Source organism: Limanda limanda, chromosome 13 (genome assembly GCF_963576545.1).
Source record: "Limanda limanda chromosome 13, fLimLim1.1, whole genome shotgun sequence".
Classification (NCBI taxonomy): domain Eukaryota; kingdom Metazoa; phylum Chordata; class Actinopteri; order Pleuronectiformes; family Pleuronectidae; genus Limanda; species Limanda limanda.
In genome coordinates, this window is record NC_083648.1 from 4374048 (window position 1) to 4402034 (window position 27987).

The following is a 27987-nucleotide window of genomic DNA, read 5'->3' on the forward strand; positions in this document are numbered from 1 at the left end:
CTGCGTCTCCTCTCGTCAAAGTCAAAGCGTTCAGTTACAACTCTGCTCTCGGTATCCGGACACTGTAGACAAAATAAAACACAACACCTGACATGACAGGATTGTTCTTTTTTTTTCTTACATAAATACAAAAACGCATCTAAACACACATTTACACAAATGACCAGTACGCACACTCACAAACATTATATACAGTCGCACACACACGTACGTACACAATCATAGCATGGCACTCTGACACCGAGCGTCCACGAGAGGTGACGTTAAGAGTTCGGAGGAAACTCCAAAGAAACACAGAGTAGGAACCAGAGCAAGGTGCAGGTCGTTTGTACCTTCGGTTAAAACCACTTGAGTTTTAGATTTGTTACTTAATAACAAAGTTGAGAAGTAAAACGTGACTATAAGCAAGGCGAGTGCGTCTCCGGGCTCGTGTAGGTTCTCCTCAGGTTCAGGTTCTCCTTAGGTTCAGGTTCTCCTCAGGTTCCGGTTTCCTTCTTCGGGACTCGCTGAACTTCTCCGTCACCAGCGTCCTCACGAGTTAACACTTAAAGTTTTTTAAAGGTTCATGTGACACTTCCTGTTTCTCCATCTGTGCTGCTCCACTCTTCACGCGCCATCTTGGGTTCAAACTTAAAACAGTCCTTTGGCTTTCTTCAGGTTCACTTGCTTCCACCCTGGCAGACCTTCGTATTCCTCTCTCTTCATCTCCAACGCTTTCTGTGACGGAACAGAAAACAAAACAAAAGAGTTCATGAAGGAAAAAATGACGAATGAAAAATCCACACCTTGTTGGGTGAAGTTTAAACATTGAAGATATTTGAGTGTTTGACTGAATACTGTGGTAAAAATAGTTAGTTGTACCATCTGTGCTATTTCTGTTTACTGCTGATAAAAGGTCCAGAATGCAAAAGAAAAAAAATGACAATGAACAGTAATAAGAATATTTTAAACCTTCAAATTACAAACATTCTTACCAGGGTAATTATAAACATAGAGGTTAAACTAAGAGGACAATTTGGAAAATATGCTTTAAATGAAATCTTTATGGATTTAATGAGAACTTTGACATGTCTGGTACATATTTTTGTCTCTGTATTAATAAACAAAGCGTGTGATGTCAGAGTGTACGCTCAGTAAACCCTGTGTGTGACAGTGTTATGGTCTCATGCCTCCATTTTGTGCTGCACAGAGTGAGTCAGTCTGAGGTGACGGTGAATCACAAGTGCTTTATTTACACTGGGTGGAAGGTGATGTGTGTGTGAGTGGAGAGAGAAGAGCAGCAGCAGCAGAGAAGTGCAGGTACATGGAGGTGGTGTAGCTGAAGGTGTTGAGTGCAGGAGTACAGAGGAACTAAGGCTACACAATAAAACATCTTAGTGATCGTAACTGTATCGTAACTCTTTTAATTTGTCTAATTTACAGCCTCAGTTGTTCATGTGATAAAAAACTGATCTCTGAGCTGATTAAATAACAGTAACTCCTCTAACTTCTGCAAAAATAACTAATGCTTCAATTAATTCCATAAATAGTCACGATTGTCAGATAAACCCTGTGCAACAACCTGTGAAAACAACTGATTTTCTTTTTTAACATATTTAACATCTTCATTTCTGCCACTTTAGAGCTTCCCTGCAACTCGATTTTAGTTCAGTGTGACAATAGAACATCTTGAGTCTTGAATCTACTGGGTTTCCATGAGGAGTATCTTTGTTTGATGAACGACTGAAACCATTTAAACATGATCTAAATAGCTACAAAACAAATAATCAACTTATCATTCCAGCTCTGAGAAAATTTAGAGAATTTAAAATCGTGCGAATAAAAACAAATTGTACATATTATTTATGTGTTTTTGCAAATATTCTTATTTCATTTTTTTGTTTAATATATATATTTCTTCTTGCAGGAATGTTATCTAAGTGTGAGCCCTGAGTCCTTTCTTTATTCTATCTGCTGTTGGTAACTGTGGCAGCAGCCGATGTGAAGGGACTCGACCGACTGTCACGTCCTCAGACTCATCACCATGATGTTTTCAGACGTGACTGTTCAGTCGAGCACAAAACGTTTCCCTCCACAACCAGCTACACACTTCACAGACAGAAGAGTTACACAGTGTTTGTTAATCAGGCCAGGGAAGGAGACACAGTGCTGACATGCTGGAGAGAAAGAGAACAGGTCGCTGAGGTTGATACAATCACACGAGTGGCTCCTCTTACCTGAATCCACCTACAACTTGGTCTGAAAAGTGAGAGTTAAATGGAGTTAGCATGGATGATATGAATGAGATGAGAAGATTGAGAAAACACCTTAGAATACAAAATACTTGTTTGACATAAAACTAAAATAACCCTTTATGTGAATGACATATTGTGGGTCGATAATAATTTACTCAAATTGTATATGAGGCTGTAAATGAGGCTTAAAATGTTCAGACAATATCCAGAACTTCTCCAACCACCATTAAACTGTGTGGAGAATGTCCAGTGGAGCCCAAATAACAGTTCAGCAAAAACATTTCCAGATCATTGGAGGTTCTCTGGTTTCAGTACTGACCTGAAAGTCCTGGTCGGACAGGTAGAGCTCCAGCCGGAGGGGGTCGACCCCCTCAGGGAGCGGCCGGGCCTGGAGCTGATCCAGAGGGAAGGAGTTCTGACTGAGCCGGGCCAACACGTCCTCCACCAGGATGATCTGGTGACACACCTCCGCCTCCTGGAGACACATGACGACAACACGCATGAAGCAGACCACACGTGAGACGACACGTGGGCATATTAGATGTGTGTGTGTGTGTTTGTGTGTGTGTTGCTGACCCGCTCTGTGATCTCAGCCACGTCCTCCCTGTGCTCCCAGCTGGGGAACATGTTGGTGAAGGTGAGCGGCTCCAGACCGGCGTGTATCAGGTACGACTTCTGAGGTTTCTTCTCGTTTCTCTCTGAAGGAAAAATCAGCTAAATCAATATTTCTGACCTCAGATTTAAACAGTAACATTTTTGTCATGTCAGCATTTACAGGAAGAAATAAAAAGTTGGGTTTGAATGGTAACGTTTATCTGGCTGTCACAATAAATAAATTAAATATCTTTATCCCCATTTTATCAAGCTGAAAATCTACAACTTCACACGTAGAATGTTTTATCTTACAGCATATTAGAAACCTTCATGCAGCTGCTTCCTGTTCCCGTACCTTTGCAGTACTGCAGCACCGTCTCCATCGCACACTTCCTGTCCGAGTCCCAGCGGATCCGAGCCGAGCCGGTGCTCTCGCTGTCCTGAGGCCACCAGCCCTGCCACAGGTAGACTTCATGGAAGTTATCCACCAGGAACAACGCTGTGATCGGAGGGAGGAATGCATTTTAGTTGAATTGTCCCCACAAGATCGACAAAATAAGAGCATGAAAGTGATTTTTTAAGACTTTATTTGTGTCTCACCAGGTTGTGGTGCGTTGTACAAGTCTTCCTGCAGGAAAGGCAGCGAGCTGACCAGGTCCGGAGCTCTGGACAGGTGGAAGAACTCTGTCGCCACAAACTCTCCAGATGTGCTGCTCAGCTGGAAGAGGCGTGGGGTGAAGTTGAATTTACCGGGATCTGAAAAGAAAATCAGAAACCAACATGATATGAGATACATCGTTCCTCCAAAACTTATTATCTGATGTAAATGACCAGTTTGGATGTGTTTGTACAGTATTCTACAGTCCAGAGAGTTTCCTGCACCTTGCAGCATACAGTCGTACGCCTTCCGGTCCTTCCTGCCCAGCGCCTCCCAGAAGCCTGGAGGCTCCACCCCCTCATCACACTCATGGATGGTAACCTTACTGCTGCTGTGGAGACCTGCTTCCAGAGGACACCTGAGAGCAACAGGATGGAGAACATGAGGTCTCATGAAACCCAGTGGAGATCAGAGGCCAAACGTCCCTGATTCTGAAACTCACTGTTCTTTGATTTTGAGAGCAGCCGTGTTTCCCACGCCGCGAGTGTGGAGCTGCGTCTTGCAGCCGTTCCAGAGGTAGATGATCGCCTTGTTGATGTTCAGCAGGATCATGGAGGCCCTGGAGCGCAGGCTGCTGCAGTGGCACGCCACCTCCAGCAGGTGGCCTTCCACCGGCGCCTCGCCCCGGACACAGTACAGACGCCAATCACCTGAACACAGACCAGTGAATCTGATCAGTGGAGTCACTTGGGATCAATATTTAAATACAAGTGGTCTGACTCTGCTGTTTCATATGAATTTTGAATGTGTTTTATTTAATTGTCTGATCCATATTCTTTAAAAATAGACATTTTATTCAAACTATAATGACCTAAATCCTCTTGTCTCTCTAGCTTACAGTGACATCTAATATATATAATACAGATTTTTAGATTCTATTCTGTTTTAACTGTGTCTTAAAGTGAAAATGACTAAACTGGTTCAAATATAATTCATCAGTGTATTTTACAGATTGAATAACCCTCTGCCCTCGCTCCTCCCTTCCAAATCAAAACTTGTAAATAATTGATAACGTGAGGAAACAAGAGTTGAAGCAATTACTCTGAGTGTTCTCCTCCTCCTCCTCCCGTTTGCCAGCGTGGATGATCATCCCTCCGTTGAAGCACTGAAGGAAACACGGAGGCTCCTTCCCCTGCTGCACCTGAACCTGCGACACACAACATGGATCATGAAAGGGGTTAGGGAGGTTTTCTTATACTCATGAGTTTATAAATGAGCACACTTTGCTTCCTGATTGCTTGATGATGAGTTTTCTCCTCTATCTTACCTGAGCCCCCCTCTCCTCATCCAGCTCCACGGTCATCAGAGCTGACGTCCCCTTCTCGCTGACCGAGGAGTGTCGGCCCTGCCAGAAGAAGTAGCAGCATTTCTCTTTCCCCGGTCCGGTGCTCCTCGCCTCCGGGTTCAGCCGGCGACCGACTGGGAAACACGAGCACCACAGATATAAGATACTTGCTGACTTCAATGCTGCTTTCCCCTCTAACTTTATAATATTGTATTTTAAAATGAAATGTAGATAGCCGTTATTATATATTATTATATTTGAAGACCAGTGTCGTCTGAATGAACATGACAATGAAAGAACAACAAAATGTTTTGGACAATCTGAAGTGGTACATAGCTGTTAATATTGAGGTGATATAATATATAGTAATTGTGGATTTTCAATCATGAATACTGACGTCTGTAAATACACACTTAAATATATTTCCCATATTATAACACTCATTCTTGCCAGAATTGCCTTTTGAGTACTTAATGCTTTATGTACTAATTTCTAGATTTGTATTTTCTCAAATCTTAGCTCTTTTAAGAATGACTTAGATTCTATTTGAATGCAGAGGTGGAGCTGAATACTTCATCACGAACCTGAGGTGCTGACCATGTGCTTCCACTTGACCACGTAGGCGTCGCCCTCGTGGAACTGACCGATGCTCTGGCGTGGGAGGCGGCTGTAGTCGAACTCCAGGATGTGCCAGACGTCCACCGACACCGTGCTGAGCTCCTGGATCCTCATGTGGTCCTCGGTCTCCACCGGGCCGTAACCACGACCCACGTTGACTCCGTCCACGATGGTGGAAATGGACGACTGGAGGAAGGGAAGCATCAGGGTGGCGTCGTAGGGCTGGCACTCTCGCCCCGGTGCCTCCTGGGAGATACGGCCAGATCACAGAGAGGATTTATTATATTATTATGAATATTTAGAGGTAATAATAGAACTGTGAGCCAGAGATAACAGGCTGAATCAGGGAGATTCATGTTTCTCTATGAAGCTTTGTCCAGCAGTCACACAAAGACATGTGCTCTCTTATTCTGTTTCCAGTTCCAGAATGAAACAAACTGTTCTGGCCACATTAACTGAAAATGACTGTGAGCCGCAGTTTAATAAATCAGCAGATGGGTCTGTGATGTCTGTGACTCTGTGTAATTACATTGATCTGCACCTTCTGCTCAGGTACCAGCTCGCCGACTTCCTTTGGTGTCACCGCCTTCGCTTCGGTCCAGTCCATGAACTTCTCCTTGAACAGGATCGTCTCGTTGTGCTCTGTCAATCTGCCAAATATCGCCCAATCAGGACGGCCCTGGCCCTTTCTGTGTGGAGTTACACAAAAACAGACGCAGAGAAGAAGAGAAAACATGATTTGACTTCCCTCCAGCGGATGAAGTGTTAAATCAAAGTGTGGGCATTTGGTTTAGTTAGGTAAGGAAGGATATTGTTGTAATTTTATACCACATACAGTGTGTTAAAAGCACTTGGGTGTTTTCTCACCTGGGGATGAGTGTGTTGCAGCCGCCGGGGTCCAGCGGGTTGACGTCACAGCAGGTGTAATCAAACGTTCCGTTCCAGAGGTGCTTGGCGAGCTGGAAGGCAACTTTCCTCTGGGCCAGAGTCACCTCCTTCCCGTGCCACACGTACACCTCACTGCCAAAGTCAAACACCAGCACCTGCAGCCGCAGCAACACCGGGAAACAATCAGCAAACACTGAAAGGCTGTGCTAGTTTTCAGGAAGGTCACTTTAATACACAGAATTCTTCTCATTTTAAATTCTAAATAAGAAAAACTAAATCACAGTATTCTATAAACCGTTCAGATGCAGAGTGAGTATCACAGAAAGCTTGTGATACTCCATCATTTCTATGCAGAGTAGACACAGTGGATTCCCTGGTCTCGGCCCCTTTTCAGGTTTCTCTGCAGAAGCCGAGCACAGATGGATGTAGGAGGCGCTCGTCAACAAATTAAAAGCAGATCCAAGCACAGAGCTCCACTGAAATATCCTCATGATCAGAGGCTATTCCCTTAAAGATAACTTCCATTATCACGTGGTTTTATTCGACTCTTTGAGGGAATAACACTGTTTGAATCATGCTCAATTTCACTTGATTGCAAAGCACTGAATTGAATCTGGCTCTAGTGGCTATAGAGAAAAATAGAAATACAGAGGAGCGACTCCAGGTGTGAGTTATAGCAAATATGAAATGTGCCACTTTATAAAAATGTCATAATGAAATCCATCACTTTTCTTCTGAAATTTGTGACCTATAAAGAAAAGGTTATCTCCCACAGACCTCCTTGGAAGCCAGCAGCGAGTTGTGAGGGACCTTCCCCCACTCTTCATCATCAGGGACCAGTTTGTCGTCCAGCAGCCTGAAGATACAGTTGGTTTCCACGATGCCGTTTTCAAACTGCTCATCCTCCTCCGGTGGACCCGCGGCTGTGGAACAACGAGAAAAGAAAAAGCCATGAAGCAACAATCAGGAAAACAGGAGGATCTTTAAAAATGACTGTGGAGCAAAGGCATCAAACTTGTGTTCTTACGTTGATAAGCCGACTGTCCTCCTAAGATGCTCCAGAAGAGCTGGTGGTCCGGACCCTGTGGGTGAACCGCCTCCTCCACAGTCTGCACCTGGTTGGCCCGGCAGCCCATGTCCTTCTTGGTTTGGAGGAAAGTGGCCAAATCTATCGCCTGCAGACGAGAAACAAAGATGCACAGAGGGGAAGCTGAAATTTGATTTGTCTTGATTAACATAGGAACAGTGAACTGACAGACATAACATGCTTCTGTCAAGAGAAAAAACTATATTTGTAATCGTCTCTGAACGAGCAGACAGTGTAGAAAAATAAACATTTATTATAGAGTGGGTGTGAAAACCTCCTTTGGGGAAATGGAAGCGCTGTAGACTGGGAGGGAAGCATGTGTTTGATGGCCGATCACTCCCGGGCATATGTGCCAGCCTGTGTTTGTGTGTGTGTGCAGGGAATCATGAATGAATCATCTTTGTTTAAATGAAAATATTGCGGCAGTGTTCCTCACAGACACAAATACAGGATTCTTATCTGTCACAGTTTGTGGTAGTCCCGGTGCAGCGCTCACCTTTGCCCTCTCGATCACATTTGAGAACTCTCCTATCCAGACGAAGCAGTGCTCCGGAGTCACCAGCAGGAAACAGTCTCCGCTGTTCAGAGAGGACGCTCTGGGCTCCACTAGTCTGGTCTGAACGTGACGACGACCTGGAAAACAAATTTCCTCATAAGTGATTCAACATAGTTTTTTCCCCATTATTACCATCTACTTTTCAGTTATTAGTCGTATCCCACATGTAGATATACTAAGATTCAAGATTCAAGATTCAAGATTCAAGATTCAAGATTCAAGATTCAAGATTCAAGATTTGTATTATCAAATGCACAACAATAACATTACGCAGTTGCTGGCAATGAAATGCTTAAGTCACAGGCTCTCTTCTAGCACTGCTCAAGTAATTACAACCAAAACATAAAAAATAAAATAGAAATACTAAAAAATAGAATAAATAGAATATCAAAATAGAAAATAGAAAATAGAATATATATATCTAAATATATATACATATATACAGCTGAAGAGAAAAATAGAACAACAATGGTGCAATTATGTGCAATTAGCAGTGAAAGGAGCCTCCTGTAGGTTCTATGAACACATCCCAACAATCAACTGCAGCTCAGCACAGTCGACAAAGTTTGTGTGTTTACCTTTAACCTGCATCAGCATGAGGTTCTTGTACGGCACGGCGCTGTTGTTGGACATCTGCTCCGAGATGTTGACGCTGCGGAGACTCACGCTGCTGAAGTTCTCTTTACTGGCCAGACCTGCCAGAGCAGCTTCAGAGTACTCTGAGGTTTTAGTCACTGCAACGAGAGAGGACAGGGCTTTACTTAAACAGGAAGAAAGAAAATAAGTGCAATAAGATTCCTACTGTAAACACTGCTAGAGTATGAGTTTATGCATATATCAATCAAAGAGATGGTTATAATCTCTAAAAAAACCTGTTTCAAATTGACCACTGACATACAACCGAATCTAGCAGTGTTTTTAATATCAAGCATCACCGAGTGTTTCTGGCTCCCCCCCCAGACACACACACACACACACACACACACACACACACACACACACACACACACACAGACACACACACACACACACACATTAACACACAGTGTGGTCCTTGCACTCACTCTTCTCAGCCTTCATCCTCTTGCTCTCCAGCTGAGCTACGTTCAGCCTCTGCTCCGTGTACTCGTGTCTGATGTCCTCTCGGGCCGCCAGCTTCTTCACTGGGTTTCTGCACGACTGGACGTTCCTGGACGGACGCACCGAGCGCCTGTGCTGCACCATGGCTGAAGTTAACCTGGTGGGGGGGGGGGCAGAGCAGATGGATGAGGATAATGCAAAGTCCTTGTAATATTAAACATCTTGCTGATACTGTACATGGATACGATGTCTGCTCGCTTGCTAAGCTAACCTCAACTAATTGATTCCTGAGTTAATTCTGGAATCCGACCGATTATTACGATTTTTGTAGATTTAATAGTATTTATGTGTATTCTTATTTTCTTAATTCAATCTCTATATTTTTGGTTTTATTTGTATTTTAGTTTTATTTATAGTTATATATAATAATAACGCCTATGGTTAACCTATAAAATACCCACCATCAATTACATTCCTCTGTCATAAGGGTTTGATAAAAGCCTCTTGGGAATAATTGTCAATTAAAAAAAATATAAATATTGGCTTATATATCGTATCAGAAATGTTTTACCCCCAAATATTGGTATTGATATCAGTCGTGATCAAGTTAAAACTTTCCTGCCCCACATCTTTCCAATACAAATAGTCATAATGCAACATATTAGAGGATTTTTCAGTTTCCTTACTTGGGACCCTGAGAGCCGAAGATGCTATCGAAGTCCTCACTGATCTCGATCCTGGTGGGCATGCGTGGAAACTCAGCTACGCGTCGGTAGAACTTGGAGAAGATTTCGTCGTCCAGCTTCATCACCTCCTTCACGGCCTTCTCAGTCACTGTAATGGTTGTTTCCTGCAGACCTGCCACTGAGCAACAAGAGAGAAACCAGATTAGACTCTAATGCAGGGAGAAAATCAATACGCACAAAGGAAACAGGCCAGAGAATGAGATTAATTAATGCTCAGTAAAAACCTCATTGAATAAATAAATTACAACTTTACAGACTCTGTACATGTCTACAACAGGTGAAGATGACAGAAAATTTTGTTTAATATAAAATATGAGCTTAAAGTAATGATTAAAGGACAAACCTTTGCTATTGAGACGTCCCAAGAAACTCTCCAACTTGTCAAGCTTCTTATCCGATTCCATTTCGGGCCGAGCCTCAATTTCTGGAGATGAAATAATTCAATTTAGTGACATTTAAAGTTTTTACGTTATTTGTGAAATTGTTTGTTTGGGGCTTTAACCAAATCAGTATATAAGTATTGTCCAAGTTCAAAGCTTGAATGACAGGGATTTCTGCAGCAGACAAGCTGATCATTCTCACCCTCTTGTGGTTTGCTGACAGCCGGCATGTTGCTCTTGAGTTTGGTGGACACCGGTGACAGGATGGGACTGATAACCGAGGAGGAGGCTGCAAGGCCTGAGGACACAAAGGACAGAAATTCACAAGAGATACGACAAGCAAGGACAATATCTGAGAGATTTTTTACATCAGATAGGCTACTTTAATAAATAAATAATAAATTAATGCCATAACATTTTATATTTCAGTTTTTTTTTGTTTTTTTTAACAATAATTTTTATTGAAGTTTTAAGTGCATATCAAACTTTATGCAGAATTTACAAACATTTTCATTTATATCCCCTCAAACAGCCACTAATTCACAAAGACAAAGAAAAAAATAAATAAATAAAATGGACAATGACAACAGACATCAAACTAATCGAGTATATATTTCAGTTTTTAGTGATGTTGTTACATCGCAAACCAAATCATAATTTGTTCACCTACTATTCTCTGAAAAATAAGCTCCTTAAACTCTCAGAAATAAAGGTTTTTGGTCTCTTTTGAAGCAGCGTTACACACACTAGTGTTCGTGCACTGACCTTTCTTCACCATCCGAGCAGCCACTGTGTACTGGGTGGAGTCGTTGGCTGCTCCTCTGCCCTTTGACCTCCAGGCATCCTCACGAGTGGAGATCATCAGTTTCCTCTCCTCAATGCTCATCTGAGAGTCAACGTCCTCTCCAACCTTCTGCATGGACGAGAGGAGATCAGACAAAATGCTCAGACTATCAGAGAGTTAAAGAGCCGTGTCCTGCATGCAAAACTCTCCTTTGGAGTCATTCGATAGGTTTAAAAACCTAAAAGGAAACCATGGAGCCAAATGAGAAGCTTCCAAACAGCACAGCATCGACTCTACAACACTGAGAGAAGTGCATCACTTCTGACACAGTCACTATAACTCCATGTGACTCTTCCGTTCACTCTGAAGCAATTATTCATGTAGTAACAGCATCAAACCGAGCAGATATAAAATGATTCGATGCGTCGAAGCGTGCTGGGTACACGTCCTTCCATAATCCTGACTGCTCCACCGTAAAAGTGATGGATGAACGCTGAACTCTACTCATGCTTTGGAAATCGAATCAATCTCAACAGCTCAGATAGTGCCCTTCACCGGGGTGGGGGTGGGGGGGCCGCAAACCAAGCAGGGTAAAATGAAACGCCAGCACATGCAGCCCATGGGAGCGTGTCAGGCGCACGTCCTTACCTGACCGGGATGCTCAATATACTGACACTTTTGGCCAAGTGAGATAGGAGGAGAATAGGTGGAGGAGAAGACGGGTTCCTGGAGGATGCAGAGGGGGGGCGGATAAGTGGAAGAGAGGAAAGTAAAAAAGGGGGAAATGGAAGAAAGAAAAACATGAACATGCAGTTGATGGAAGGAAAAGGGATGGATGCAAAGGTGGAAAGTCTGAGGCTAGAATCTGGGAACTCGCTTTACTTCTAAAGGTTTATCATATAAGTTCATATGTGTGTTACTGTATCTTTAAGAAGTCACAAAAGCCTTTCAAAATAAAGGAACCATATCAAAGAGCCATAAAAAGTGTTAATGGTCACTAAGGTGCAAACTGTTAGTAATTATATCATGCCACTTCAGATCTACACTATATTAGATAATAAAGTTTTTTCAGAAATGTACTAAGTCGTCTGTGCCTCTGGAAACTGCTCTTTTTAAACTTGAAGACTTTTTGTTCTCAAATCTCAAATAATTATGAGTTTGTTCTTTCATGAAACTGTGTGTTTTCTCTTTAACTGAAATGTGTGGCTACAACATAATAATAATTAAGAAACTTCTGATGTTACAGGACATTCCTTATAAAAAGATATGCCAACTTATCAGAATCAGAATCAGAATTCTTTTAATTGCCAAGTATATTTGCACATACAGGAAATTGCCTTGGTGTGGTATTCTATTATTAGAACATTAGAACATTTGTCTAGATTGTTATTTGAGAGATAAAGAACTAATATTGAATGCCCCTTTAAGACAGAATCAGCAAAACAAAACAAAACAACTCCCCCGGCTCCGGAGAGCAGCATCACACAGCATCCAAACAGAAATGTGATTGGACAACACACGTGAAGCTGATTGGTCGAGGGGTCGGTGCTCGGCTGCCCACAGTTCTTACCCAGAGCTGCTCGGACACAGACACAGCAGAGAAGTCCTGAACGACCACCTCTTCCTCCTGAGGGGTTAAAAACAGGGCAAGTACTCAGTCAGAGGGAGAAAGGGGGGGAGGACGCCATTGTTGCTCTAATGGGTTTCAGAGTGAGAGAGAGAGCCTGGAGGATTAGCATCCCGGCTCTAAACAGGCAGTGGCGCCCTGCAGAATACTAATGTGAGGTAAATGAGCTGCGGGAAACAAAGAGACCCAAATCCTAAAATCACAGGTTCAACAAGTTTATAGATTTCACTTAAAACTAAAACTGATGTTTAAAAATACAGGTTTCCTGGAATAATTTCTCTCAGTGAAATGAGCTTTCAAAAAGTTATTACCTCCTGAAGTTCATGCAAAAATAATTTATCAACTTAGAATTCTACAAGTCAACTGTTTCTTATGTTGTGGTGTTTACAGTCTATCGGAGCTGGACTGGGATCAAACCACATTTGGACTAAAGGGGGATGAAAGGAGCAGTTAGCTGAAAGAGAGTCGGACCAGAGCTGGCAGGGACAAGGTGGAGGATGGGGGGGTTAAAAGGTGGCACTCTTTTATTCAGGGATGTAAAACACAAGCCCCAGATCAAATATGTGTGTTACTAGATAAGCTTGAGGTTATTGTGGTTATTGCCGATGTGATGTGATGCCATTAATGTATGTGTGAGTTAATCACAAAATAAGATTGTGGTTGTTGATGATATAGTGTGTGGAGACTGACCTTCTCATGGCAGGTCGGCTCCGGCTCCCACACCGGCGCCTCCTGCTCAGCGGACGCTACCTTCACCACTTCCTGCTTCTTGTTGATCCGGTTCTTCCAGTCCTCCTCACCGCTCTTCTTCAGCAGCGCCACTCTGACACAAGGAGAAAAAGAAGCGTATTATAATCCCTGTTGTCCTCTTCTTGATTTGATTCTTTTAATTTCTGCAACCTGATCATGCTTTTGTTTTCAAGGTGGAGATTTATTCTTCTCCATAAACACTTTGCTCAGCTTATAATACAGCCATGTAAATCTAGAGAAATCTCAAGGTAAGATGAACAAACAGATAAAGAATTAACTGAATATAGATAGATAGATAGATAGATAGATAGATAGATAGATAGATAGATAGATAGATAGACAGACAGACAGACAGACAGACAGACAGACAGACAGACAGACAGACAGACAGACAGACAGACAGACAGACAGACAGACAGACAGACAGACAGACAGACAGACAGACAGACAGACAGACAGACAGACAGACAGACAGACAGACAGATAGATAGATAGATAGATAGATAGATAGATAGATAGATAGATAGATAGATAGATAGATAGATAGATAGATAGATAGATAGATAGATAGATAGATAGATAGATAGATAGATAGATAGATAGATAGATAGATAGATAGATAGATAGATAGATAGATAGATAGATAGATAGATAGATAGATAGATAGATAGATAGATAGATAGATAGATAGATAGATAGATGGATAGATAGATAGATTACTTTATTCATCCCCGAAGGGAAATTAAGTCGTCATAGCAGCCGGTATATTTGAATACAATAAAATACAATGCAATAGAATAAAATAAAAAATATTGAGTTAGAAAGAATAAAAACAGAAACACAAGATAAATGGGTAGATAAGGTGCAGTGGCAAGATGATGGTAATAGTACTGATGATATGATGGTAATGTTATTGTTAGACAGTGTGCAAAAGACAATATTATATATGGTATCAATATTCCTTTATTTAAAGATCATTTCTTACGATTGAAATGTCTCTGGTGAAGTCAGGTTCAAACTGTTAAATCTATTTCACAATCTTTGCAAGTTGTGATATTTATAACTAGTTATGAAAAGAAAGATATTCGTAATGATAAATAAATTGTTTATTGTGCCACAACAGCATTTTTATATAATGGGTTTGAAAACCACAGACAGGCTCAGTGATATTTGTTTTAATTTGTCTGTCATTTCAAATTTTAATGTCTGAATCTGACTCTGGTCACCCGGCCGTTTATATTTCCTTTATTTCCATCAAGGTCATAAGAAAAACATCCTTCAGGGTTTAAAAACCAGGTCAGATTTCTGCTCTGCTTTACAGAGAGGAGTCCAGACAGCACGAAGAGAACTGATGGCTGAGGGGTGAAAATAAAGTATGTCATCATCTCCTCTGCCTCAGTGTGGAGACTGTGGACAGAGCAGAAATGAGGACATAAAGACGCTTCCACTAAATCACAGAGGAGTTCTCCGGTCTGTACAGGTCTGTTCCGGCAGTGATGCTAAAAATGGATCTCTCTCACCTCCAGAAAAGAAAGCGTGGGACAAACCCACATGAAGCTTCATAAAGAAGAACAGGCCGTTTCTCCCTTATTCTGTCAAACTGTGTGAATTTGACTCAGCCGACAAAACAAATCTGTAAGTTTCTGATCTTTGAGGAAGTCTCTGTTTCCACCTTGTAGGAGGACGAGCTCCAGAGGGATCGTGGATATATATTACAGTAGCTGTTGAAGCTCCAGATTTGACTTGAGAATCCCACAGTACACGGACAGTAACTCAGCTTCAGTCACCACTCACCTCTCCCGGATGGACATCTGTTTGCTGGACATGCCGTCACACAGTAGATCTCCAGAGTCTGTGGGGGACAGCAGGTCTCCAGACTGGACACTGTCCCTGCTGAAGTCCTCACTGTTGTCCAGGGGCAGGGACTGGGACTTGACCAGGGCCTTGGGGAAGGACTGGGGCTTGGGGGGTGTCTGTGGAGGCACCTGAGGTTTGGGCGGAGGCTGGGGGGGTGTCTGGGGGTAAGGCTTGGGAAGAGGCTGGACGAATCCCTGAGGTTTGGGCTGAGTTTGAGGGGACTGGGAGAAAGGTTTGGGATATGTTGGAGGGGGCTGGGAGTGCTGGGAGTAGGGCTGGGGCTGGATGATGGAAACTGGTTTGGACTGGGTTGCAGGAGGCGGCTGTGTGAAGGGTTTGGGAAGAGTTTGAGGAGGCTGGTTCACAGTCTGCTGCTGCTGCTGCTGGCTGCTGGACACGTGAGACACTGTCCTGGAGGACACTTTAGCTGCCAGAGGCCTCAGGGGTGCAGAATGATCTGAAAGAAAAGGATGAAATATCGTCAAAATCAAAACACAACATGGATTTTAATTGAGCATAACATTGTGATCGCTTCCATTTTCAACTTTTAACCGACACATTTCTGTTGCAGCATCTTCAACACATTAAAAGGATGAATTAGAAACAACTTGAGACAGAAACAGTTGTTTTTATGTATTATATAAATACAAATATGCAAAACCTTTGATATGAGCATTCATCATGTCCGTGATTATCTAGTTTAGATGTCTGGAGACATTAACTTACATGTGCACATGTACCACTGTACACAGATCGATATCAGACTCCTGAAATCCCCTGTGTACTCATCCCTTTAACAAATGCATACACAGGAAAATGTAATTAAAGCCATGCCTGCTGATTAGGTGTCTGTGTATGTGTCTGCATTAATTACACTGTGCATGTTGACATGAGGATTCTTCTATTTGGGAAGAAGTCAAAACCCTTTTCCTCATCATCTAAGTTGTAAGTCTTCCGCTGACGTCAGGCCTGAGGTGACGAGTGCCAGGGAATCTGTGTAAATCAGTGCCAGTCCTCCCGACCCTCATCGTGTAATGGACTCAACTTTGGTTCAAATCTCCCCATGCAGAAGTAAACAAGAGGACAGCCTGCAGACAAGGCTTCCATTGTGTCCTCTCTGTCCTCTACCTGCTTCATGTAAGTGCCGGGGCCGCTTGTCCTGGACTCTCTCGCTGAGTGCTCTCCTCTCTGTGTACTAGTTGTGTGCATGCATGGGAAAGGACCACCCCTGGACACATTCTGCATTAGCACATAAAAACAGGTCAGGCCCATTATACTGTCCTATTGAGCACGAGTGTGATCTGGTGCAAGGGGACCGCAGCCCCCCCCCCCCTCTCTGCCACGACAGGCCCGGTTCAATGGGGAGATCTCTGCTGTGTGTTCACTGAGCATCAGCTCGTCAGGAACCTGCTTCCTGGAGCCTCCTCCAGACAAAGGGAGCCACGAGGCAAATGCATGGAAAAATATGCTAATCAGATGCAGGCTGAGACGTCTCTCTCTCTTTTATACACACACACACACACACACCCTCTCCCTCTGTGTGAGCCAAATCAAATACCCCCAGCTGGGAAAAGTGTGTGTGTGTGTGTGTGTTTATGAGAGTGTGTGTGTGTAGTCTGCAATCATGCGTGGGAGCCGGCTGCATGAGACAATGAGGATAATCAAAGCAGACCCTTCCCTACACAGTGCTTCCTCTTTTTTGACACTCCCTTTCCCTCTCTTCTTTTTTGTCCTCTCTGTTTTAATCATCACCTCTTTGCAGCCTCGGCTCTAGCTTTCAATTCATTATCTTTTCTCTCCATCTCTCCATCTCTCGTCTGTCTAAGTTCTCAGTGCAGCCTCCTACCTGAGACGCCTCCCTGGCTCCGGCCGCTGCTCCTCTCCTGCTCCCGAGTGGAGGAGCTGTGCACGGCTGCAGCCTCTCTCAGGTAGCCTCCTCTTCCTCCTCCTCCTCCTCCTCCTCTTCCTCCTGCCTCTGGATCCCTGTCTGCAGCTCTCCAGCTGGACAGAGGCTCGGGCTCGCCCCTCGGATGCTGATGCTGGGGATGCTGATGCTGCCTGCCGTCCCAGTCCTTGTCGGGGGAGTGCAGCCTCTCCTTAATGTTGCCGCCTTGGCTGTCTTCTGTGGCTCCTCCCTGTCGTCTACCCCTAACCTCCTCCTCCTCCTGGTACTCCCTCCAGCCCTCCTCCACAGCCTCCCGCTGCTGCCTGAGAGCCCCCCCTCTCTCCTGGCTCTCAGGGAGGAGAGGGGAGGAGGTGAGCTCAGGCTCAGGGGGGCCGGGGTCCCCACTCTGGGTCATGGAGAAATACCTCAGCGCTCTCTCCTGGTGGCTGCTGGTGCTGCTGGAAGCCTGTTGTTGGGCAGGGATGTAGGGGATGGTGGCGGAGGACTTCCCTGGACGGAGGCCGTCATCGTCACACACGCTGCTGCTGCCTGGCTTGATGGTTACCGTGGCGACGGCCGCTTGGGAGGTGACTGCTGCCACCGATCGAACCAGGGACGCTGACAAAGGCTCCACTCTGATCTCGGCTCCGTGCTTCAGCTGTAGGAGCAGCAGGAGACGTGTCACAGAAGTCAGGACGGAGAGAATCACAACGAGGAGCGTCTCTATGGCAACGCTGTCATTCACAAAATGGCAGCAAGACACACAGACACTTGTAAATATGAAAGCTATATCATTCATAAACTATTTTAATCACAAGAGCTGGAATGCCTGAATGAACAAAGTTAATAAAATGAATAAATAAGCAACATGAACACATACTGTTGCTGTTTCCCTGTGCAAGGAGCAGTAGCTAAATTTAAACTGGTATTAAATTACTATTGTACTGATAAAGTGACAGAAAAAGTTACTTTTGACACTTTCAGACAATATTCAATAAGTATGATTAATAATCAGATCTCCAAGACAAAGACATTCAGTAGTAATGTCTGTTTGTTCACAATGTTGAATTACTTACTTGTAGCACAGAACATGCAACATTAAAGCTGCATCACTATAAGCTTTCATATTATTTTACTGCATAATGAAATATGACCCATATTTCTCTTCTCCTGTAGTTACTCTACACAGCAAAGAGTTGTTGTCATTGTTCAGTGCAACAACATAAAGGTTTGCAAAACGCAGCCGTTTGTAAGATGCTCAAACTCCAAACCAAAATATCAACTGATCTTTTGGTTGCAATTCTAGGCCAGATCCACCCACTCTCATTCCCTGGACAAGCATTTTCTTTGCTAGTCTTATTCAGGTTGGGAGGAGGCCTGAATAAAGTAGCCTGCACTGTTTGCCTTCACATATCCCCATGCTTGTTATGCAACAAACAAGCATGTCACAGAAAAGTAAGCAGCAGAAGATCAGCAAAGCGACTTGAACTTTAAATCAATGCCAAATTACGTCTACGTCAAAAACTCAATCAATCAGTGAAGCCGATCAGAAGCTGTTCGGGCAGCAGGCGTCTTACATGGTCTCTCTGATTGGCCTTTAAGTCGTCATTACCCGCTGCAGAGGTCACAGGTCGCTCAGCTTCCTGTGTGGACACCAGGGATTGACTATGTCTCTGACCATGATTAGAATATGGTGGAGGTGAGATCCACCCACTCTCCAGTATCTGATTCTGTGTCTAAAGGACAATGTGAGGACTATGGGCTGGAGCGGTGACATATTGAGTGATGTTTTAACCACGTAGATGGAAACGATTTATAAATATATATATAGAATATGTGTCCTCTGTTTGTCTGATCATATCTAGAGCACAGAGACTCGTGTCCTCCATCCACAAAGTGTCAAAGGGAAACTGGAACACTGCAAAACACTGACTCAGAGTGAATGACCTGGAAGTTGTCGGTAGCTTCTGGGCTGATGAGAGGATCTTAGATACAAGTTATGCTGAGATGCACTGTTATTGATTTCATTTATGATGGCTGAACATATCCTTCTAATAGGTGGTGAATATAACTCACAGAAATAAATCCCCACAAATGTACAAATACAGCATTAAATATCATCGTTGATCTTCAGCATTGTGTTAACTTCTTTGAGTAGAATGTGTGTACCTGCCGCACTTCTCCCTGAGTGATGGGCTGGGTCTGGAAGCGGGCGTTGGCTCTCCGCTGCCGGGTGTCCCCATGGACCCCTTCACCGGGCTTGTCTGTAATGTGAGCCAGGCGGTTGAAGAGGGCCATCTTCTCCGCCAGGGTCAGGCAGGACAGGTCAGGCTCGTCTGAGACAAGTTCCTGGTCATCGCCTGCCCCCCCGACACGAGGAGCCGGAGCTGGTTTCTGGTTCTCCTCCGCATCCTTCTCCTGCACCGCTGAGTCCGGCTGGGAGGAGGCCTGCATGCTGGGGGAGTCACGGGGGGGTGTCAGTCCTCAAATAGCCACTTTATGTAAAAGCTCACCCCTTAAGTCCACCTCTAGACAGAAACGTGTTTAAACATCATGAAAAGAGCAATAAATGACTAGTGAAAATATTATAAGTGATAAAAGATCTTATCTATCCATTAAAATAGGAGGACAGACTAAATAGGAAATATAGTCTCTTTTAATTATTTAATTAAAATCGTTTTATTAAGAATATAACTAACTAACCTGTCTCTCTTCAAACAAACACATTATTTATTACATAAAGTTTTTACTAAGGGTGTTGTCTTAATGTTTTATAAGCTAATGTATTCCTTCCCTAAGTATTAAACAGATGAACCTGCATGCAGATACCAGGCAGGTGACTAACTCTTGAGAGGCGTGTCAGATTATAATCACAGCAACAAAGACATAAGCAGATCAGCGCACATATGCCAGATAATCATATAATGCACTCATATGTGTGCAGGGTGTTATGATGATCTCCCCGCAGTGTGCTAAGTTAAACCTGGGGTTGGTAAACAAACACGCAGGACACGTGAACCCCCGACTCGCAAAGGGCTTTAACAGGCTCAACCCCTGACCTTTGGAACCTAACTCTTCACTGACATGTGTGACCTGCAAGTGGGAATCACTGCAGGAGGAATGCATGGAAACCGTGCATGGAAAATATTGAAAGAGTTATTGTGTAAACACTGGCTGTCTTCCCGTATAAGGTGCACTGAGCTCAGGAGCAGCACATTAAGGGGGACAGAAAGAACAAGGTAGAGGGAACTGGATGAACAGATCTCCACTGCAACCAGGAGAGGGAGATGGAGAGTTAAATGCATCTGTATAGCACATTGATCAGAATCAGTACAAGTGAGGAATTAAGTTTGAAAGATTTAACAGGTCAACTTATGTCCTTAAAAATGTTTGATTCATTAAATGAATAAATACGAGACTCAAGCTCATTAACTGGTAGTTTATAAACCCAGTGAAGTTCATCTAATCGTTCTACTGAAATCTTAAAAATCATTGAGCCTAAGGTTGTTTTCATCCATTAGACACACTCTCTAGTTAAAATTATAACAGAACCAAACATAAACACAACAGTGCTGCAAAGAGCACACATATTATCTGAGTAAGTAGACAACACTGTCAAACACACACAGATACAAAGCAGCTCAGTGCGACTGTACCTGGTGTTTGTCCGACTTGTGCTGACGACAGTGGAGCTCGGAATGCAAGCTACAGCTGTGTGAGTGTCCACAGCTTGCGGCAATGTGTCGGCGTCACTTTAAAGTGAAGAAAGGAGTAGAAGTGGAAAGAGTTAGATATACATCACTTATTCTGTGAAAGAAGTTAACAGGGTTTTCTGAAGAGTCAGCAAAAAGGCAGACGATTGAAAAGATGAGAAAGGGAACAGAACATACTGTTCATGGTATATTTTAAATTATATGATACAAACTACAGCTATATAAGCAATATGTAGGAGCTACCTTGAGGCATTGACCACCTCCCTGTTGGTGACAGGCTGCGTTTGTGATCGGTCTTGAACTCTTCTTAGACGTCTGTCCACAGCAGCGTTTCGAGAACGTGGTTTGGGAACGCTCCCGTCTGATGTCCTCTCCAAGTCCTGAAGGAAAATGTCAAGAAAAATATGAGGACTGTTTGGTCCAGCTGAGGTTGAGGATATATAATTAACGATAATTCATTAAAAGGAGTTGTACCCTGAAGAGAGACCTCTTGGCAGCCACGCTCATCTTGGCTCTGTCGTCAAGCTTCTCTTCATCTACCGAAAGAAGTAATGTTACGTGTCATGTACTGTACTTAAACAGAAAATCACATCCATACACAAACACACATACTGTTATATATGCAATACACTGAATTTACCGTCGGGATCCTGTAGCTGTGATGGGCTGAGACGTGACCTGCAGAGAACAAATGTATGCGTCAGTGATTTCAGGAACCACTAGATATGATCGTGATCTGCATGCCACACTTGAACCATGCCCTTCCACTCCATGTAGTGTTTTGTTCATTGTAAATAGAAGGATTCTGAAGAGCTCCTGCAGATCAGAGAGCTTCTCCTGTACCTATCAGACTCCAAACGCTCTGCAGAGGTGATGGGCTGGGTCCTAAACCTCTCCGACAAGCGACTGTCTCCCGGAGTGATGTAGCGACGAGGCTTCCGAGCGGGCCTGTCTCGATCACTGCCACTAGCTGGATCTACCTCCACTGCTGACAGATCTACTTTTGTGGCCTCACTTTTTGGAGTCGAGGGTCATTGAGGACGGACGGACAAAGACAACAAAAAAAGGGACAAAAAAATGTTACTAATGGTTGGTTTTGATTTTGTTTTAGTGGATTAACAGTGCACAAGAAACTCCACTCGAATTAGAAGAACAGGGCCTCACACACTTAGCTGCACACACGTAACTGCAACTCAACTGTGAACAGCCATGACCCGAGGTTAACATGCAGAAAACTGCCAAAGGGTAACTTGCAAGACCTGATGCGAACTTGCGCAAGTAAGTTAAGCTAAATTGAACCTAAGATGTCATGCCTCATGTTCTATCTGCGTTATTTTCATGAATCACCGTTGGATTATTTGTCTGCAACAGCTCAATAATGCAGAGTAAGAAGAGTTATTCAGCAATGCCACACAGTGCCCATGCTATTGGACGTACAACTCAGGTTTCCGGTTGGCATTTTCCAGATAGGAGTGTCGCAGCTGTGCTACCGACACCCTGGTGTCCAGCGTGCCCAAATCCCCGTTAGCCACCCCTGCAGATGGAATGGCTCTGGATGCGTCCCGGCTGGCTGCTGCCCTCTCCATACGATACATAGCCGAATGCTCGCTAACACCTATATCTGACATGGAGCGTGTTCGAGTCTTGGGTTTGGGACCTCCGCCGAGCTCCATGCTTCTGCTTTTGACCTGAGGCAGAGAAGATCCCTTCTGGAGGTAGACAGCCGAGTCAAACCTCTGCTGCTCTGAAGGATCCTGCTGCTGCGCCCTCTGAGGCTCAAACTCTTTGTCTAGTCTTGGATCTGGTCTTCTCTCAAGGTCTTGTTGCTGAATTGGAGGTTCTTGTTGTTGGAGCATGTACTCCTGCCTTTTTTGAAAGGGTTGTTGTCTTTGAGGCTCTTGCGGCTGTCTCGACTGGTCATACTGGTGCTGCCTTTGTGGGTCTGCCTGCTGAGTTTGAGCAACATGCTGCCTCTTACTGGGTTCATACTGTTGTTGCATTGGGGGATCTTCATATGGAATTTGGGGCTCTTGATGGAACATAGTCTCTGAGGATCGGTGCTCCCTGGGCTGCTGCCGTTCGGATGAGTGGGACGGCTGCAAAGATTTAAATATTCTCTCCTCTTGGCTGTCAACATTCTGTCTCCCCCTTTCCCTCATCCTCTCAACATTTCTCTCTCTCCCCCTCTCCCTTGTTTTGTCCCAATCCCAGTCTTCCTCGCCTTGACTCATCCTCCTCTGTTCTGGGCTGTAGTTTTGCCAGTCCATATCTTCATGCCGGCCTCTGTGAGGATCATCCACACTCTTTTCTCTTCGGCGGATCTCTGAAGGCAGCACAGCTTTCCGACTCTTAAGCAGGCCCTCTGTGTGGGCCTCTTCCTTCAGGGCCTGCCTGGCCTCTAGTCTTGCCTCCTTGTGAGCGGCATGGATTTGGTCGGCACTCACTCTCCGTCGTGGTAGTACCTCAGGAGGTCCAGGAAGTTTGGCAGTAGCCACCAGGGCAGGCATACCCAAATAGGGCTGTGAGTCCACTTCAGGAACAGAATGTCTGTACTCCGGAGGAGTGGAAGGGTAGGCTGTCTGCCCGTGAGAAGGATGGTGGCCAGGGCTGGGCTGAGGCTGGTGAACAGTCCTTTGCTGGGTGGATTCTGCGTGCTGTGGCGTATACTGAGCAGTGTTCCTTTGAGTACGGTGTCTGTCAACCTGATTCATGTCTGGACTCCAGTCAGGGGGCCTCTGGGCAGTTTCATCTCTGGACAATCGTTCCCTTGCTCGGATTCTTGGGGAAAGGAATGGATAAGGGACACTGAGATTCCAGCTCAAGTAAAAAGCTATGAAACTCTCCAAACTCAAACAAGAGGTGATCTAAAAGACATATGCCAAATGTTATTTTCCTCCTTGGGATACAAGGGCAGGTAAATTAATTAATAATCTTATATAATTTGAACTGAGTAGGTGCCTTCAATTCTGGTAGGACAGACAATGAAAAAAGGTTAAAATTTTAAAATATTTTAGAGATATACATTTTCTGGCATTACACAAATCTCATCTGTGATGTGTTCTTGTGAAATAAAAGTTTACGACCTGAGACTGTCATGAGACCAACTTGATCTTCCAAATCCTACAATAGCTTTGCAGCAAGGTCAAGAAGCAGCATGCTCTGGGTTTAGATTTTAGACTTAGTTCAAACAACTCTCTCGCTCTCTCTCACTCTCTCTCTCTCTCTCTCGCTCGAATGTCTCTGTGCCAAAAAGTAAGCCAAACTATTTTCATCTATAACCTTCTGACCTCTGGTATCCAAAGGTTGCTCTAATCTCATTGTAGACCACTAAGCCAGACATAATTGATGGGCCTCTGGTTTATCTGACATGGCATGAAGGACTTAAACTGTGCTAGTGCTACACAAGTACACGCTAATACTAGCTAGCACAAGCAGCTGATAAGGTCACAAAGGCTGTCTGTGCCAGCGGAATACAATAGACTTGAAAAAAAGTGTAATCTGAATATCCTAATTTGTGATAAAATAGCTGTTAAAAACAAATTGAATAAACATAGAGAGGGTTTGATTTCTTTGGAATAAACTTACGTTTTGCAAGCAAACCAGCAAAGAAAAACTATTCCTTATGCACCAATGAAACAACTCAAGCTTCACTAACAAATCCATGTCTTTATGAAGTCCACCTGTCCATAGAGCTCAAAGACAGGCCATGGACCTTCATCCTTTCTGCAGGCCAACTAGGCCATTCATCTGGGCCACTGTCTGGTCCAGAAATAAACAACCAAGGACCTCAAATTGTGATGGCAGATCTTCCAGGAATACAGAGATAAATCAATCAAAGGTTATGGGTAATGTGTTTCACTCTACATTCTACAAAGCTGCACAAACCTATGAGTAAAATTAATGTAAAATCCATACATGCAAGGAGCTCTCCTGCAGCTCTCAAGGGGAGAAGCATGTTGTAGGCCAGGACATTATCCAAATCACTAACAGGGTTCAGGACTCAGATGTAATTTCTGAGGGATTAATAGGCCAGAGTTTGCGGAGATGTGAATAGAGCCTCTCCTCACGAGTGCTGATGTCTGCGACTGACTGAGTCAGGGTCTGAAGCTGACAAGTGTTGTCAGCCCATCAACTCTGGTTCACCACTCGTGTGCTGACGAAACCCAGGCCACACACAGTCACACTAATTCAACAAGAATGTAGGTGCTGGGGATGATGGGCAGAGGGTCAGTTTTACAGAGTTCTGGGTATGGTCATGTTTGTGTCATGAAGTTGATCTGTTTCCACAAACTGTTCTCTTGTGAGCTTAGTGCAAGTCTTTAAGGCTGATGTTTGGCTCAAAAAGATGGTGCCATGTTTTAAGAGGACAAACAGGACAGTGCCTGAGGTCTAAAAATTTAAATAAAAATAACATCTACAAGTGTGTAAATTAGGAGAATTTAAAGTGACTGTTGGGCCTTGGTAGAGGTCTGTGCTTTACTGAAAGTCGTTCCTGTAGTTGATTGCAATTCAAATTTTTTACATGTGACAAATATTTATCATCTCATTTAAGACATTTCCACTTCCTTTAATTCTAGACACATGATAACCCTGTTAAGAACAGATCAGTGCTTCATGACCAGTGCTTCCCTGAGTGTCTGAGCGCTGCCAGCTTAAAACACATGTATCCGGTCGCGTGGACAGTTCCTTGAAGACAAGCTGAAGACATTTGTCGCAGATCTATGTTGGTGATGTAATTTCAACGGTCGTAAATATGAACAAAAATAATTATGGCCTTTAGCTCATCGTCCAATTCATCACCTGCCTTAATGCCATCAAGTCAAAGTCTTATTTATTTGCTGTACTTAAGAACCAATACAATTCCAATTCCTTTTCTGGTAGCATATTCAGGTTTATAATAGAAAGTGAGATGTAGCACTTAGCTAATTAACCAAGCTGCTGTTAGATCAGGGTTACCTCATGGGACAAGTCTGGAAATCATATCCCTTCCAAAAGCATATCCTGCCATTTTCCCTCTCGCCCTATAGCCTTTCCTTGACGAGCTCCCCAGAGCATCTATCCATGTGAAACTGGAGCAGGACAAGCATGACACAGCTAGAAAGATTTAGTCTGTGGGTAAAAGTAGCAGCTAGCTAGCTCAGCAGCCACTCGACTTCCCAAGCTGTATGAAGTTTGCAATTTCTTTAGATGTTTTATCTAAAGTTTTATCGTCTCAAACAATAATAGCAAAAATTCAAGTGGTTTGCTAAGTAGAAGTTCTTTATTTTATCTCTTTGGATTAAAGCACTTTGTCACATACTTGCTCTCTATTTCGTATAAAAGACTTGATGACCAAACAACCTTCCATCATGATGTGTTTTGTGAACATGAATGTTTTTATAAACTCACCCCTGTCTGTTGAGGATGCTCTGGGCCTGCTGCTCTATGAATAAATCCCCGGGTGAGATGCCGTAGCGGGTGGAGGGCAGGGACGCCCGGCGGGCGGTGCGAGGAGAGTTGGGCACTGCTGCGATGCTGTAATCCCTTGTGGAGGCGGGGCTTGGCTCCTGGTGGGCAGCTTCTTGGTGGTGTGGGGGGTTCTGTGGTTGTTGGGGCTGGGGCTGGGGCGGATGCGCTTCCTGGGTTCTGGATCTGGAAGCGGTTCTGCGCTCTTGGGCTCCTCCACGCCGGTAGTTCTCCATGTTCATCGCTCTTTCCCGCTCAGAATATCGGCTCTGTCTTTCCTGTGTGGGGGGAGGAGCTGGGGTTGTGTGGGCGGGGTTTGATGTGTTAACAGGTGCAGCGTCTGGATGAGTCCTCATGTAAACTTTTCCCACTCCAGAGCGGTATGGCACCCTGGGGTCCCGTCCCACTTCCTCTGTTTCCTGTCCGTCTCTGTCTCTCCTGGCACTTGTCTGTCGACCCGAGGTCTCCGGCTCTCGGCGGGACCGGTGGCTCGGTGTGAAGTCGGTGTCCGCCTCCTGGTCCAGGAGGATGCCATAGCGCTCTGACAGCTGGCGGCGGCGCTCTGCTTTGTAGCGGGCTATGCGCTCGGCCTTGGAACTGAGGCTGGAGGGGTCTGTGGGGCCGGATGTGGGTGTAGAGGAGGTGGACAACGTGACTGGGTCGACATACACCAGCTTCGGGTCTGGACGTCCACTGCCAACTCCACCTTTGACCTGAGGTGACCTTTCTGAGGAGGACATCTTCTTCTGGGGAGCGTCAAAATCCTCTCGACTGTAGCGCCTCACTGTGGTAAAAAGGGAAAATACTCAATTTATGTCAACAACATTTTTAGAATATTAATGAATTGTGGCAAACTTGTGTCACATGGGAGTTACTGTGAGAACCAATTTCTGATTTACCTCCATTAGAAGGTAATCAGAAAAATGGGGTTTTAATCTAACAAAACACATCACACACATTAATGTGAATGAGGTAGTCCATGTCTTACAAAATGAACACCATGCTTAAACTGTCAGATTTGTTTGTGCTTTATTTTCACTGTCACATGCATTACACCTACAGGACAGATGCACAGATACCAAGTGTTGGTCACTGAGAAACTCCATTGAAGGAACTAGGACACAAATATCTTTCAACAACAGTGAAAGTATTTGGCTAACAATTCAAGCTACTTGTTACAAAAACCAACTAACAAACAATTAACTGGTTATTTTTGAAATATGATGAGATGCATTTCAGGAACGTCAATCCAATTCCACAAAGTGCATCCCCATCACCATCGTTCTGCCATGCGACGTGCCATGCTTACCCATCCCACAAGGCTCACAGGGGTCTGAGGCGCGGGTGTACCGCGGCGGATCCTCCTCCAGCATTCTGTTGGCGACCAAACCACCGGGAACCAGAGCAGGAGGAGCGTCACTTTCCATCCCCTCCAGACGCCGGGCTATCCTCTCCTTCCTGTCAAGAGACAAAAAGGTTAGCAGCTGGGAAGTTAAAGAAATAGAAGTGTGAGAATTCAGTGTAATGAGCCATGAGCCTACCTGTTCATCTCCAAATCCTTTGTGACAGGAGTCTCAAAGTGTTTCTTCAACTCTGAAACTGATTGTTTGATCAGAAAACACAAAGTTAATATTATAAAACTTGTCAAAAGTAAGTATTTTTGATGTTATTATGGGAGAAGCAATGCGAACCCTTGGGAAGGACGACCAGACGTTTGGCATCTGTATCTGAAACGCTCTTGACCAAGGCGGTCTTGTCACCCGAGGGGAAGTCACTCTGAAAACTGAAAGAGAAGTGACA

At 44.2% G+C, this 27987-nt stretch overlaps 1 protein-coding gene across 1 annotated transcript in view; it reads right to left on the minus strand.

Annotated features, from left to right (window-relative positions):
* Positions 1-630: 630 nt before the first annotated feature.
* LOC133018366 (supervillin-like) overlaps positions 631-27987 on the minus strand; it is a 29946-nt gene continuing 2589 nt past the window's right edge. The window contains exons 4-41 of the mRNA XM_061084722.1: positions 27879-27970; positions 27729-27786; positions 27497-27645; positions 26131-26971; positions 22180-23520; positions 21586-21756; positions 21374-21420; positions 21217-21278; positions 20986-21122; positions 20686-20781; positions 19199-19484; positions 18607-18672; positions 16991-17687; positions 15082-15601; positions 13228-13360; positions 12481-12537; positions 11559-11636; positions 10892-11039; positions 10329-10424; positions 10090-10170; positions 9687-9864; positions 8985-9157; positions 8499-8654; positions 7861-7997; positions 7305-7452; positions 7055-7200; positions 6257-6432; positions 5931-6078; positions 5356-5635; positions 4754-4905; positions 4528-4633; positions 3929-4136; positions 3711-3844; positions 3429-3584; positions 3184-3327; positions 2811-2932; positions 2554-2709; positions 631-717 (exon numbers count right to left, since the gene is read on the minus strand). Of these exons, the coding sequence (XP_060940705.1) occupies positions 631-717; positions 2554-2709; positions 2811-2932; positions 3184-3327; positions 3429-3584; positions 3711-3844; positions 3929-4136; positions 4528-4633; positions 4754-4905; positions 5356-5635; positions 5931-6078; positions 6257-6432; positions 7055-7200; positions 7305-7452; positions 7861-7997; positions 8499-8654; positions 8985-9157; positions 9687-9864; positions 10090-10170; positions 10329-10424; positions 10892-11039; positions 11559-11636; positions 12481-12537; positions 13228-13360; positions 15082-15601; positions 16991-17687; positions 18607-18672; positions 19199-19484; positions 20686-20781; positions 20986-21122; positions 21217-21278; positions 21374-21420; positions 21586-21756; positions 22180-23520; positions 26131-26971; positions 27497-27645; positions 27729-27786; positions 27879-27970 (7963 nt within the window). The remainder of the gene's footprint in view (positions 718-2553; positions 2710-2810; positions 2933-3183; positions 3328-3428; positions 3585-3710; positions 3845-3928; positions 4137-4527; positions 4634-4753; positions 4906-5355; positions 5636-5930; positions 6079-6256; positions 6433-7054; positions 7201-7304; positions 7453-7860; positions 7998-8498; positions 8655-8984; positions 9158-9686; positions 9865-10089; positions 10171-10328; positions 10425-10891; positions 11040-11558; positions 11637-12480; positions 12538-13227; positions 13361-15081; positions 15602-16990; positions 17688-18606; positions 18673-19198; positions 19485-20685; positions 20782-20985; positions 21123-21216; positions 21279-21373; positions 21421-21585; positions 21757-22179; positions 23521-26130; positions 26972-27496; positions 27646-27728; positions 27787-27878; positions 27971-27987) is intronic.